Here is a 13,326-nt window from a genome sequence, read left to right on the forward strand (position 1 = left end):
CCAGGCATCACATGTGGATGGCAGGGCACTACCACCAGGTGACTGTCTGGCTCTCCTCCCGACTGCACAACATCCCCCCTCCCACCTTGCCAACCTGGCCCCCCAGACATGGCTGCGCATTCATGTTTATCTACGCATTTCCAGGACCATGTGCAGGACTGGCACACTAAATGTTCCATTTCAAACCATCACTACTGCCAATAAAAAGCTCGGTCCACGTTAATAACTAGTTGCAGAATGTAAGTCTTTGAGGCAAAGTCCATTTCTCCGTAAGCAGACACTGTAGAAGATGGTGACATAAGAGAAATGGACCACATTCCTTTCTAACTTCCTGCAAAGCCACCAAACAACCGTGCGAACAAGTAGCCGAGGTTTCATTACCCAAGTAACAAAGCAGTGTCCAACGTCCTCTGGCAACTGCTCATATTTTTCCAGCTCTTTCAGGAATATGCTGCAGAGAGTAAAAATGGTACCGTATTATTAAGATGTCTTAAAACATTTAGTCGTGAGACAGATACACCAGAAATCAGGCCAAGCATATCACTTCAATCAAATACAGTGAACCATCTGTGCCGTCTAGATTTTAAGGATTTAATAACCCATGTAGCTCTTAACTCGACTAAGTTATTGTGACTTTCAAACAGCTACTCAGTTTAGCCTTTAAACACTTTCTAATACAAATTTTAACCTAGCAGCTTTACTTTTGGGCAAGTGCTATGTTCAGTAGCTGAGGATATAATTTAGGGATGTAAATGAACACTCAGAAGAACCCACTTAGATTTCAGTGCCTTGTGCTGGGGTGGGGGCAGGGGAGTGAGGGAGACCCCAGCATCTCTGGCTCTAGCAGTCTCTCTCCATAGGCTAGAGGGCTGTGCAGACGCTATCAAAAGGAGCTTCTGTTTCTTAAAAAACAAACAAACAAAAAAAAACCAAAAACCCAAAACAAAAAAAACCTTAAAAATAAAGCCATGTGCCTCCTGTGGCCACTGGACAGTGTATTTTAGTTTGGTCAGACTACGCATCTGTTCTGTCCTCAGTGCCTTCTCCCCTCTTGTTCAGAAAGACCAAGGGGTGGCCAGCAGCCACGCACAACTCTTCTTTCTTTTCATCCTAAGTAACTAATGTAGCAGCTGACGACATAGCTTGGGAGAAACGAGGGTTCCTCCAAAAACAGTTTTCCTAATCTCATTTCTATAGCAGGTAAGAACAAACATAAAGTCGAGTCTCTATCATGATAGGTTCAACAACGTCAGTCTTTTGGAAGAAAGCCTGATAGTCTTCATTCAAATTTCAACAAAATCACTGAAATGGATGCTTAACTCAGTTGGGAGCTTTCATTTCTTGTTAGGAAACTTCAGCACCATATCTAGATTTCAAGAGGAACCAGCTCCCCAGAGATAAATCCACTCACTTATTGTGAAACTCATAGATTTCCTGCATGTTCCCGAAGATGACGAGCTCTCTGTTTACGATGCCGGCCGGGATCTCCTCCACCCCGCTGGTCATCTCCCACAGGTATGTCTGGCCGGGAGGGAAGCAGAGGGATTACACAAAAACCCAAGAGCACATGTCCAAGAAACGGCTGTTCCTGCCTCTAGAATACGTACCCAGAGCTCACGAGCCACCGAAAATCGATCTGAAGTATGGAACCTTTCCCAAAACATGAAAAACTATTTTCCAGAAAAGCCCCCCCAGTTGCTGTGAGCCCTTCAGAGTAGTTCCTCCGGCTCCAGCTTGAGACTCTCCATTCCTGGTGTCAGACTTGGGAGCTAACCTCCCTGCTCTCTGAGGTACAACAACTATTCTTTAAACTACTGAGTATCAGTTGCGAATCATAATTGGAAGGCACATTTCTCTGAAGCTGCTGTAAAGTTCTGTACAAAGAGGATGGCAGCCAGGCCGTCATGTGACGAGCGGAATGACAGGATTAGTGCTGTATCATCTCTGTGATGAGCAAAACATGGGCCTGGAAACTCACGGAAGGGTGGGAACAAGAAACAGGCTGCTTAAGCACACTGAAAATCTCGAGAACAACAACGGCAACAAGGGTGATTATTTTAAGAATTACCAACAGTCAGGGAGAAAACAGCGCGCTTAGACTGGATCTAAATAAACAAGCAAGAAAACTTACTTACATCCATACACTCCCGGAGGTCCCTCACGTAAGCCTTTTCAGTTTGAATTAGCTCCGCCATTATGAACCTTGAACACAGGAAGACCGGGAAGAGCTTAGTTCACGGTCAGGACACAGGCTTATCTGAACTATGTACTTTTATGGCTTATGAAATAATGAGAGTTTTCAAAGCAGTAGTCAGTAATGTGTTTGGGGAATTAAACCAAGAAGAGACAGAACAGTAACAGCGTAAAGCCGCCAATTCAAAGGGAAAACATTTTGTTGAGGTACACCAGCAGGTCACGTTTTCTCCATCAGCACCACTGACACTTGGGGGCAGATAATGCTTTGCCGGGGGGCTGTCCTGTGAACTACAGGATGTTAGTGGGATCCCCGGTCTCCACCCCTGAGACGCCAATAGCATTGCCCCCTCCCATTTTGTGACAACCAGAAATGTCAACACACATGGCCAAGCATCCCCTGGGGGTCACAACTGCCCCCAGCTGAGAACCGCTGGTTTAGGACAATCTTTGGAACGTCTGGTACAGTTTACTAATTGGCAATTCTGAAACATCTCCACGTGTTATTTTTTCTCCTTGGTACTACTAGTCATGACCTACTGATGACAAATGACACTAAAACAATTTGTCAACCCCATACGAAATGGAGGCACAGGAACAAAAAAAAGACACGGCTTCTGAAGCAAGTGATAAGGGTACAGTGCACACAGTGAGTCTGAACATCACAAGGTATCATTGCCATCCGGTTTCAAAGCACACACAGCAGTGGGTTTGTCCAAGCGACATTTTCTTCACTTTTTCAATGAATCCCAGCAGGTTCTTAAAGACTGGCTTACTCTTTCCTGCGGGCCGACTTCCGTTTTTCTTCGTTAAGTTCATGAGCAGCATCGCGAAGCTTCACCTCTGACCCAGGGACACTGGCGGGGATTATGTCCAGCTGAAGACTTTTACTCTGTGGAGGAAGAGAGCCAATGAACTTGAGTTAATTAGATCCGGGGAGGACATGAGGAAGAACACCATGGTTTATTCTGTTTGCACAGAGCAATTTACCGATTTGTTGGAATCTGAAGAAATCCCCAGGGCTTTCTCCAAAGAGGTCCTGTACTTCTCCATCCGCAGAGAGAAATCCCTGTACCTCTTATCCACTGCAGTGACACATTTTTTTATCTCTGCTGCATGGGCATGCCCTTTTTCACAAAAGCCATCAGCCAGCTGTATCAATAGCTTCACTCTCTCTTTGGTTTGCTGCGGAAACAACAACAGGAAAGTATTGTGAGGCAAATGAACTCAACTGCCAGAACCGGAGACACAGTGGCAACTTGCCTACAACTCTGAGCTCCCGACAGGGAAAAACTGCTGGTCAGAGAAATGTCCCCTGAAGCTCCAAGTCCACCAATTCACCCCCTGATCCCGGCCTGGCCGCTTCCCCACAGAGAATGGCATGTTTACGACCGCAAAAACCAACCCGAATCTAGCCCTTCTCTCGGCTTGGCTTCATCTGGTGGACGCCCGAGAGACACCTGTGGAAGGGATACATGTGTCTCCCGTGGCCCCGTGGTCCCCACTGCTGTTCCCTGCCCGTTCGTCCCCTGCGCCCACGGGGATGGAAGGCCTGCTGAGATCCTGGCAAAGGAACCCCCACACTGCAGACACTCGGTGAAATCCTTGAAGTGACTCTGCACTGCACGTTCGTTTCTTTTTCAATTCTCGGTAGAAATGAAGGAAAGATCGCCAGCCAGGAAAGGATCTTTAGAGAAGCATATTAAATGCTCTTCACTGTTTTAGAACTCCCTCTCAAAAATTATTTCATTTGTACGTGTACTTAGAAAAGATACTTCAATTAAGTTAAACACAACCGCCTTGGTTTTCATACAGTTCAGGAGAACCACAAAACATTGGTTTATTATCCATGGCAGTAACGTCCCTCAAAACTGAGTTTTCAACACCTGTTTTCATCACATCCACTGGTTACTAGAGCAAGGCTTCTTTCGACAGTCCCGCTGGCATTTCAGGCGAGTACTGTTCCTCTCCCGGAAGGGAACCTGATTTTCTCCACTAACCTTTATCTAGGAAATCTTTACAACCAACACTCAGGAAGGTGACTTTAAAAATCCCCAAAAGGTGCACCGGAGAGCAGGGGCCTCAAAGTAAAAATCCCCAAAAGGATAAAGGTCAGGGCTCAAAACCTGGATAAATTTTCCTAGTTTACACAGGAAGCGTGAGGCAGCATGTCCTTGGCGACCTGCAAAGGCAGCTGTAGAATCCTCGGGCTGCGCATGCACACCCCGGGCAGCCTGCATCCAGCCCCGCGCTCCAGGCACACGCCCGGTCTGTGCTTCCTTGCACCATGGCCCCTCCTGCCTGGAATGCTACTCTGTGGCTCCCTCGTGTCTTTGCTCAACCAAAGGCCACCATCTCAATAGGCCCTCCCTGAGTCCCTTAAAAGTACAAGTCACCTTCCTGCCCCAACTATCCTCACTGGGCCTGCTCCACTCTCTCCCGGGACACAGGTCACCTGCCACAAGGATATAGTTGACTTACTACTGTTACCGTCTGCCACTATCTTCTTAGAATGTAACCACCACAGGCCTGGGATATTTGGGGTTTTTTGCTTACTAATATCTTATTCACCTTTCGTGTGCCTGGCACATAGGAGACAGTCACCAAATATTTACTGAAAATTAAGTTAACGTTAGATTTTACGGGAAAATAGGTACATGCTTGTACCTTTAATGGGGTATGGCAGTTACTCTTAACAGGCATTAATACTTAAAAAAAAAATGAAAACAGAACTCAGATATAATAATCTCCTGTGAAAAAAAAAGGTTATTGCAAAATTCTATAAAAGCTGTTTATTAGAAAAAGTCAGCAAAACTTAAAACACCCTGAAGTTTTTAGGACTTTCATCTGGTGTGGAAATGAGCTCAAGTAGAGTGAGCTAATCAACCAAACCATATGATCTATCAACACAACACCTTTCTGGATATGCTAAGACGAATTATAAACCAAAGACCTAAAAAGTCAAAGTTTCACAAGTGGAACCATAAATTCCAAAAGGGACTCAACTTAGAACCATTATTAAATTTTAATATCAAAGAGAATATGACAAAGGCAGGACTGTTTAAAAACTGGGTTGCCTGGAGGCACCTGGGTGCCTCAGTTGGTTAAGCCTCTGACTCTTGGTTTCGGCTCAGGCCATAATCTCACGGTTCCTGGGACCCCTCATCGGGTTCTGTGCTGACAGCATGAAGCCTGCTTGGGGTTCTCTCTCTGCCCCTCCCCGGCTCTCTTTCATCTCAGAATAAATAAGTAAATAAACTTAAAACAACAAAAAAAAATTGGGTTGCCTGGATGAGGTTACACTGCTGGGTGCCAAGATACTAATGTGCTGAGAAGCAAAGAGAAATTGCATTGTGCCACCATGAAAGCATTTCTTCTCTTCCACCGTCCAAGCGCCACCGGTGAAAGGGTACTGCAAGTTATGTGTAGTGTCTCTTCAAGGAGTCAAGAAAACTGTTTCATATTTTAAGCACTGGGGTCAGAGGAGTGAAGATAAAACAAAAAACAAAAAAACAATGCAGCTTGCCTACATTCAAAGAGAAAACAAAACACTGAAAAACTATAGGAAGATGTCTGCATAACACACGTCACAAAATAGATGAGTTGAATGCATGTCACGCCAATAGGCGGATGCTGTTTAGGACACTAGATGCAGCAGGAAGGTGGGCTAGAGACAAAGCCTGGTGGCTTACAAACTTCATTTAAACAAAAGACGCCAATCAGGCAGTCAAGGCTTCTTGAAGATGTGTGGCCAAGCCCCTCCCTCAAAGATGGCAACCCTCCCCCCACCACGTCTATTTGCCTTACTACTTCACAGTAGATGTATATATATTCACCCCAACTAGAAACTGCAGTCCATGAGCCCAGCACCCAGAGCAGTTCTGGCACACTGCAACAGCGTGATTAATAATGATGGGGTGAATGGCGTGATAAAAATTAAGGACGATGAATCTGCTAACTCACGAGCTTTCAATACATTTTTATTTTAACTGTTTTTTTTTTAATGTTTATTATTTTGAGAGAGAGAGAGACAGAATACGATCAGGAGAGGGGCAGAGAGAGGGGGAGACAGAATCCGAAGCAGGCTCCAGGCTCTGAGCTGTCAGCACAGAGCCCGACACAGGGCTCGAACCCACGAACCATAAGATCATGACCTGAGTCGAAGTCAGACACTTAACCCATTGAGCCACCAAGCACTCCTAACTGGTATTTTTAAAATGCATGCATAGAAATCAAAACTTCAAAGGTAAAAAGGATACAAAGTGAAAAGTCTCCTTACTCCACCTTCCTATGAGGTGTCTCAATGATCGGCTTCATGTGTTACCATTCTAGACACGTTTTAATATACAGAGGGGTGTATGTATGTATGTATGTATTTCTCTCTTTGTACCTAAATGCTTGTACACACAAGCCCTGCTCTGCACCCAGCATTTTTCGTTTAACAAGTCTCAGACATCCTTCACTATCGGAACACGAGCAGTACGCTTGTTTTAGGTTTGGAGCTGCACAAGATTTCTATGAGCTAATGTGCTCCCACTGAATGGACTTTCATGTCGTTTCCATTCTTTTCCTAAGCCAGGAAAAAACTGCACGTGTCTGAGCGTGTGTAGCTAGTCTGTGTTTCAAGATGTGGGACGGCTGGGCAGAAGGAATGTCCATCTGTGACACTGAGCGGTTAACGTGGTGACACATCCCCCCCATCCCCAGAGGTCAACTCCATTCACCAGCCCCCTCCAAGGTGCAGCCCCCCCCCCCCATCCCCAGAGATCGACTCCATTTACCAGCTCCCCCCACCGCCAAGGTGCAGCCATAACCTTTTTGGTATCTGCCAATACCTGGGTGAAAACAGAACACAGTATACTTCTGATTTATAGTTTTCTTATTTTAGGTAAATTTGATAATTTCATATATTTAAAAGCCATTTAGAATTCCTTTCCTGGGAGCCCTCTTGAATATCTCTTGTCCATTTTCTTGTTTACTCTTATTGATTTGTAAAAGCTCTTTACAACTGAGAAATCAGCCCTCTGTGACAGGAATTGCGTATTTATCCTCCCTATTTGCTTTCTTTCACTTACGTTGGCCTACACTTTAGAAATTCATACATTTTTGTGTATGTGATTTTATCATTTTTTAGACCTTTGGGTTTCGTGTCCCGTTATTTTTTCTAGTCATTTCAGGTTTTCATTGTTGATACATTTACCTCGCTATCAAGGTGGGATACGAATCCAACTTGGTTTTTCTCTAGAACGCTGCTCAACGCTATGAAAAAAAAAGCCTTTCTGCGTCTTTTTAAATCAAGTATTACAAAAGTTTTCATCCTTACTGTTCTTTCTAGAGATTGTTACAAAAATAGATTTTATTTCAAAAGCATACAAATATTATTAATTTGAACAACCTCAGCAGTGGGCAATCAGGGGTTTGTAGAAAAATAAAGGCAAACTGCATTCCTGAGTCCACATGTCAAAGAATCTTTACTCACCATGTTCTTAGGTAAGGAAAAACCCAGGGAGGATGCACATTCAAGGGTCTTAGACACTTTCTAGCAAATGAAGGCTTTTGGCGCTGGGGACAGTGGTGACCGGGATGCAGGAAGTGTGTGGGAAGGAGGAGGAAAGTTCTGCGTCTCGGGCCGCGGGCCTCCCACTCCACTGCGCTTGTGGAAAAGTCACCTGGGAGCTTGTTTACAGACGCTCATCTTCAGGCCTCACTCCTAAACAGTCTAAGTCAGTAAGTCTCGAATAAGGACAGAAACTGGCTTTTAAGTAAACACGCGTGACCTGGATACAGGTGGTGCCTGTGAAGCACTCTGAGAAATCATTCCATCGGGAGCTGCGAAGGAATCAAGCTGAGGCTTCATGGTGAGACAGTGACAAAAAGGCTTTACTTCCATTGCACTAAATGTGTTACAACCCTGACCGCTGTAACAACTAAACTGGAGGACGGTCACATCAAGAGCAACAGATTCTCTCCATGACACGGGTAAAGCGGTTTCTTAGAAGACACTATGAGGAGGGGCAGAAGGCGAGCAACAGACACCCCCAGGCATGAGCAGGCGTGGTCTGATGAAGAGAAAGGAAGCCAGAAACCCATGGGAATGAGATGCTAAGCGAAAAAGCGAGAGGTTTTCTTTTCCAAATCCACTAGTTCCTCTGGGCAAAACGGATCCAGCAGACCCAGTGAGAGAGACGGCAAGGTCAGGTGTTACACCGGTGATTTTAGATGCTTATTTTTACAAAACACAAGAGCCGAAACATGCCCCTGTTGCTCACTGTTTAATAACCACACCCCACATCTGAGGAGGAGGGAAATTCAGGAATAAAAATTCCCTTTGAACACACCCTACTGGTGGAACATGGCTGCCATGCGACTGCACCGCAGACAGTGAGGTTCACATGAGCTTCTGTGCGCACAGCGCCCCCTGGAGTCGTGCGGTGACCAGGCTGTTTGGCTGTGCAAATGGTCTGCAGAATGCAGCGTTAATGGAAATTCAGCTTAGTGAAGAGGAACAAATCGTAAATCTATCTCTGAGTGGCATCTTAGGCATTTTCTTAATACCTTTATAATCAAAGGCTATTCAAAAAAAAACAAATTTGTAACGCGCACAACTGTAATTTATCCTCCCACTGTTAACAGAAACGAGAACTACACAGCCAAGGGTGTGCTGTATCTCGGGGAAGCAAAAGACATGATGCTTACCTGCAGAGGCAGGCAGGCCAGCTCTCCTCAAATGAGTGGGTGGGCGCCTTCCTCTGGGTGCCCACGGCCCCCACGCTGGGTGCAGCTGTCACTGCCAGACTGCCTGAGCCCTGCCCACCCCCAAATGCTCAAGGTGTCCCCACCCAGTGCCAGGTCTCACCGAGCCCCGCAGTGGTCAGTCTGCCTGCAGCCACCCTGGACCGTGAGCTCCTCCAGAGCAGGGAACAAGGGTTCCCAGAGCCCAGCGGCCCGAGGGTGAAGGGAAGGAAATCAACTTACAGCTTGTGGGTGGGCGGGAGCAGAGGGCAGTGAAGAATACCAGGAGTCAGAAATGGTTACAGAAAACATAAAGAAGTACAACTAAACATAATACAAAATAGCTGTTGTCACTCTCGAGGATTTAAAAATTCCCACTGATGGTTTCCACCGCTACCTAAAGGGCCACACAAGAAAATCCCGTTTTACTTATACATGAATACTTCTTTTTAGCCAAACTACTATCCAGCTAGATCCTTTCTTTCTAGTGTGAAATTTGAATTAACTTGCAACTTTTAAGGAAAGTCAAGTCTACCATGAGAAAAACAGAAGCACTTCTGAAAATATGACAAAGAACGGAATTCAAAACTTTGAAAAACAAAAACAAAAACACCACGGGTTGAGAAAGGAACCCTAAAAACCCCCAAACTGTTTTGAGGTAAAAAAAAAAAAAATCAGCCTCTGCCAGCATATACTTTAACTGGGAAAACATTTATGTCAATATGAAGAGTCTCACATTTTTGCATAAAAATGTGTATTTACTCACATCTGCTACATAAGCCATGTATCTAATTCTTTTTTGATTTGCAGGAGGAAAATGAAGACATCTCCGGTTTATAAGCCTATGGACAACCACGAGAGAGAGGGTGCCGAGGTAAACGCTGCCACGGGACTGGGCTGGTGACAGCAGCATCCCTGTAGCAAGTGTCACCGACTAGAGACCTAGAGACGGGGAAAGGAAGCCCCCATAGGACACGCCCAAGCCAGGTCGGTCACACCAAACGGGGTTTCCTAAAAATAGCAAGTACTTAGAAAAGACCTTGCAAAAGAAACCAGAAAGAAAACAAAAAGAACAAGGAAAAGGACAAAAGAGACGACACGAAGGAAGGTATCTGCAGAAATCCGAAGACCCAAGGGAGACAAGAGGTAAAGGGAGGGAACTGGGAAACGCAGAGAGAAGAGTCCCCTACGTTAATGTAGGACAAGCCACTGGGGTCCCTGTGTCTCCAATTTTGGATACGGTATGAAACGATTTCTTTGAGCAATACCTTATTTACACCGAGTATCCTGTGGTGGGTTATTCTGGAAAGCCCTGCTGTGTGGGCGGGTGACGGAACAGACGGCCACCACCAACCTGGACCTACCTTCGCGGTGATCTGAAACTCCTCGTGCTCTTTCAGGAGCTCCTGTGTGTGCTGTATGCTGGAACCCGTGGACGTATGTGTGGAAAGGTAGAACTCTCCGTTGTCATGGATCCACTCTAAAGCCTAGAGAGGGAAGGAATGGAGACGTTCATGGCTCAGCACTGGCAAAGAGGGTCCCAGTTCTGTCGTATCTCACTCAGATGTGATGTCACAAGCCAGCGCTGGCACACGCATAGAGTGCTCCCACAAAGAGAGACAGGCTTCTGAAATAAGCACTGCAATTCCAAAATTAAAAGAAAGAAAAAAAAAAAACAACACCTGACATTCTAGAAGGTTGTAACCATGTCACTTCTGCAGCAATGATTAAAGTGTTCAAGAGGTTCTTGGGTGCCTGGGTGGCTCAGTCAGTAAGCATCTGACTGTTGATTTCTGGCTCAGGTCACGATCGCGTGGTTCGTGGGATCGAGCCCTGAGTCGAGCTCTATGCTGACAGTGCCGAGATTGGGATTCTCTCTCCCCCTCTCTCTGCCCCTCCCCTGCTCACACGCTCACAGGCTTTCTCTCAAAATAAGTAAATTTTTGAAAACCGTAGAAGATTTTTATGTGCTGTTTGTAATCTCTGGGCCATCCGCTGTGAGCTGCTTTCTAGAGCACAGACATCACTGTCTCTACTAGATACATCACAGCACTTATAGCATTTTAGAAAACATGAAAAGGAAAGCACGACCAAGACAGATTATTTGCCGTGCAGCTTCCTGAGTGGGGCTGTCACTGCTGTCAGGCCTGGGTACGGCTGCCCTGCCTCCCCCTGCCGACTGGGGAGGGGGATGTACAAAGAGGCACGAAGACAAGTGAGGGCAGGGACGCCACACTTAGAAAGGGAGGTCAGCACATGCAGTGTCCAGGCCGAGAGGGGCTGGCTGCGAAGCGGGGGATGGGGGGGGGTCAGGAACTGGTGCAAAGCGGGGGGCTCAGAAGAATGGGGAGAAGCCAGGGAGAGAGGCCGGGGGTGAGGCCGGGGAGGGCAGGAGGGCCTTGGAGGTCACAGGCACAGCCTAGACTTTTGTGGGAAAGCTAGTGGGGCTGCTGTGAGGAAAAGGAACTGCAGTGGACAGGGAGTAGAAGAAGCAACACGGGTCGGCAAACTGGTTCAAAGGTTTGGGCAGGACACGGCTGGGGTTTCCATAGCACGAGGGCTCTGGACGTGAAGGGGGAGGGCAGGCCTGACACGTGTGGGAAGTCCGCACCTATGGGACTCACGAGGGAGTGAAGGTGGGAAACTGGGGAAAGATGGGAAGGAGCTCTACATCCTGAAAGGTGAGGGGATGGGGGGGACACACCCCGTAAGACGAGGAGGCGCAGGGGATACACTGTGTAAGACGAGGGGGACACGCCCCATAAGACGAGGAGGGGGGTCAGGCGTCGTGAGTCCACTTCTGTTCTCAGGAAGGCCTCAGTGGAGACGCCACGGAGACAACGGGGATTTGTAAGTCTGGACGCCAGAAACGGAGGTCAGGGCTGGGAGACACCCACAGAGGAGATAAGAAGATGGGGAAGAGAAACAAGGGCAAGCCCCAGGCCGAGCCCTGGAGAATGCCAACATTCAGCTGCAGAGATAAGGAAGACGGGACAGCAGAGAGCCTGGGAAAGCAGCAGAAGAGGCAGGAGGCAACCAGGAAGTCCAAGGGCCGGACTCGCCCAGAGACAGAACCGTGGCCGGAGTCCCCCCCTCCGGACCCCCACCGGGGACGCTGCATCCAGGTGACCTCAGGGCTCCATCCTGAGAAGCGCAGACACTGGTGGTATAACTACTGGGTTTTACCCCAGGATCATGGCACAGAAGAGAACCCACAGGGCCACGGGGTCATCGTTTGCCACGGCCTATGCTTAATGATCTCATTTTTGGCCAATGAGCCAACTTTAGGAAAAAGCAACAACACATCTATTGTTTTTCTCCATTAAAATAGTTATTTACAATTTTGTTCTCTGCAGCTGATTGCTTGCCTTTTAACAGAGAAACAATAAAGAAAGATATGAGAGAAAAGACTATGAAACAATCTCTAATTAGAAACAAATCAGGCCCCCATGCATCTGAAATATGGTGGAACGATCATCAAATCAAATGTTAAGAAAATGTAATTTAAGCTCTGAAAAATACTACTGCTTGCCCTTGTGTCGGGAATATGATAACTACACCTGGTGAAACCAGCAGAGAAAGACTGAGACAGGATGCCAGGTCCATGGACCATGAACTCCAGCTTATCAATCTCTGGGGAACTGATCCCCAGAGCACCCGGCCGCCCTCTGGAGACCAACATTGACCAAACTGAAAGAAAATCCCTAAGTGGGAAATTGTGCTGAGGAATATTCGATCTTTCTTAAGCTAAAAGATTTAACTGACTGCCTTACTCTGTGACAGGCACAGGTGAATTTAGAAGAACGCCCATGTGTGGTGCGGTCACCAGGGACCACAGCACTGAAGAGGCGCCTTGACCTGCAGGACAGGAGAAGGCTCAGACAGGCATCCTGAGAACCAGCCTTCTGTCCTCTGTTCCCTCCTGACGCTCCAAATTCTGGACAAATGGCTATGGATTCCTATGCTACCGTTAAGGCCAAGGAGAAGTGACAGGAATCTTAGTTCAAGTTAGGGGTCAGACAGACTTTACTCTAAAATGATCTTCCGTGACTAACCATTCAGGCAGAAACCCTTATCTCAAAATGACTTCAGAAGACAGAAACTCCAAACAGATTTTTTTTAAGTAGGTTCCATGCCCAACCTGGGGCTTAAACTCACAACCCTGAGATCAGGAGTTGCATGCTGTATCGACTGAGCCAGCCAGGGACCCCCTAAACGTATCATCTTTGGGGCACTTGGGTGGCTCAGTTGAGCACCCGACTTCGGCTCAGGTCATAATCTTGAATTTGTGAGTTCAAGCCCCATGTCGGGCTCTGTGCTGCCAGCTCGGAGCCTGGAGCCTGCTTCCAATTCTGTGTCTCCCTCTTTCTCTGCCCCTTCCCCACTCGTACTCTGTCTCCA

General features: G+C 46.9%; 1 protein-coding gene across 1 annotated transcript in view; it reads right to left on the minus strand.

Annotated features, from left to right (window-relative positions):
• The window catches only part of TRIO (trio Rho guanine nucleotide exchange factor), a 354,997-nt gene that overhangs the window by 107,627 nt on the left and 234,044 nt on the right, over window positions 1-13,326 (minus strand). Inside the window, exons 21-26 of the mRNA XM_030332423.1 lie at window positions 10,290-10,412; window positions 3,184-3,378; window positions 2,970-3,085; window positions 2,136-2,202; window positions 1,412-1,521; window positions 382-451 (exon numbers count right to left, since the gene is read on the minus strand). Coding sequence (XP_030188283.1) covers window positions 382-451; window positions 1,412-1,521; window positions 2,136-2,202; window positions 2,970-3,085; window positions 3,184-3,378; window positions 10,290-10,412 — 681 coding nt within the window. The remainder of the gene's footprint in view (window positions 1-381; window positions 452-1,411; window positions 1,522-2,135; window positions 2,203-2,969; window positions 3,086-3,183; window positions 3,379-10,289; window positions 10,413-13,326) is intronic.

The sequence above is a fragment of the Lynx canadensis genome, chromosome A1 (assembly GCF_007474595.2).
Source record: "Lynx canadensis isolate LIC74 chromosome A1, mLynCan4.pri.v2, whole genome shotgun sequence".
Taxonomy (NCBI): Eukaryota; Metazoa; Chordata; class Mammalia; order Carnivora; family Felidae; genus Lynx; species Lynx canadensis.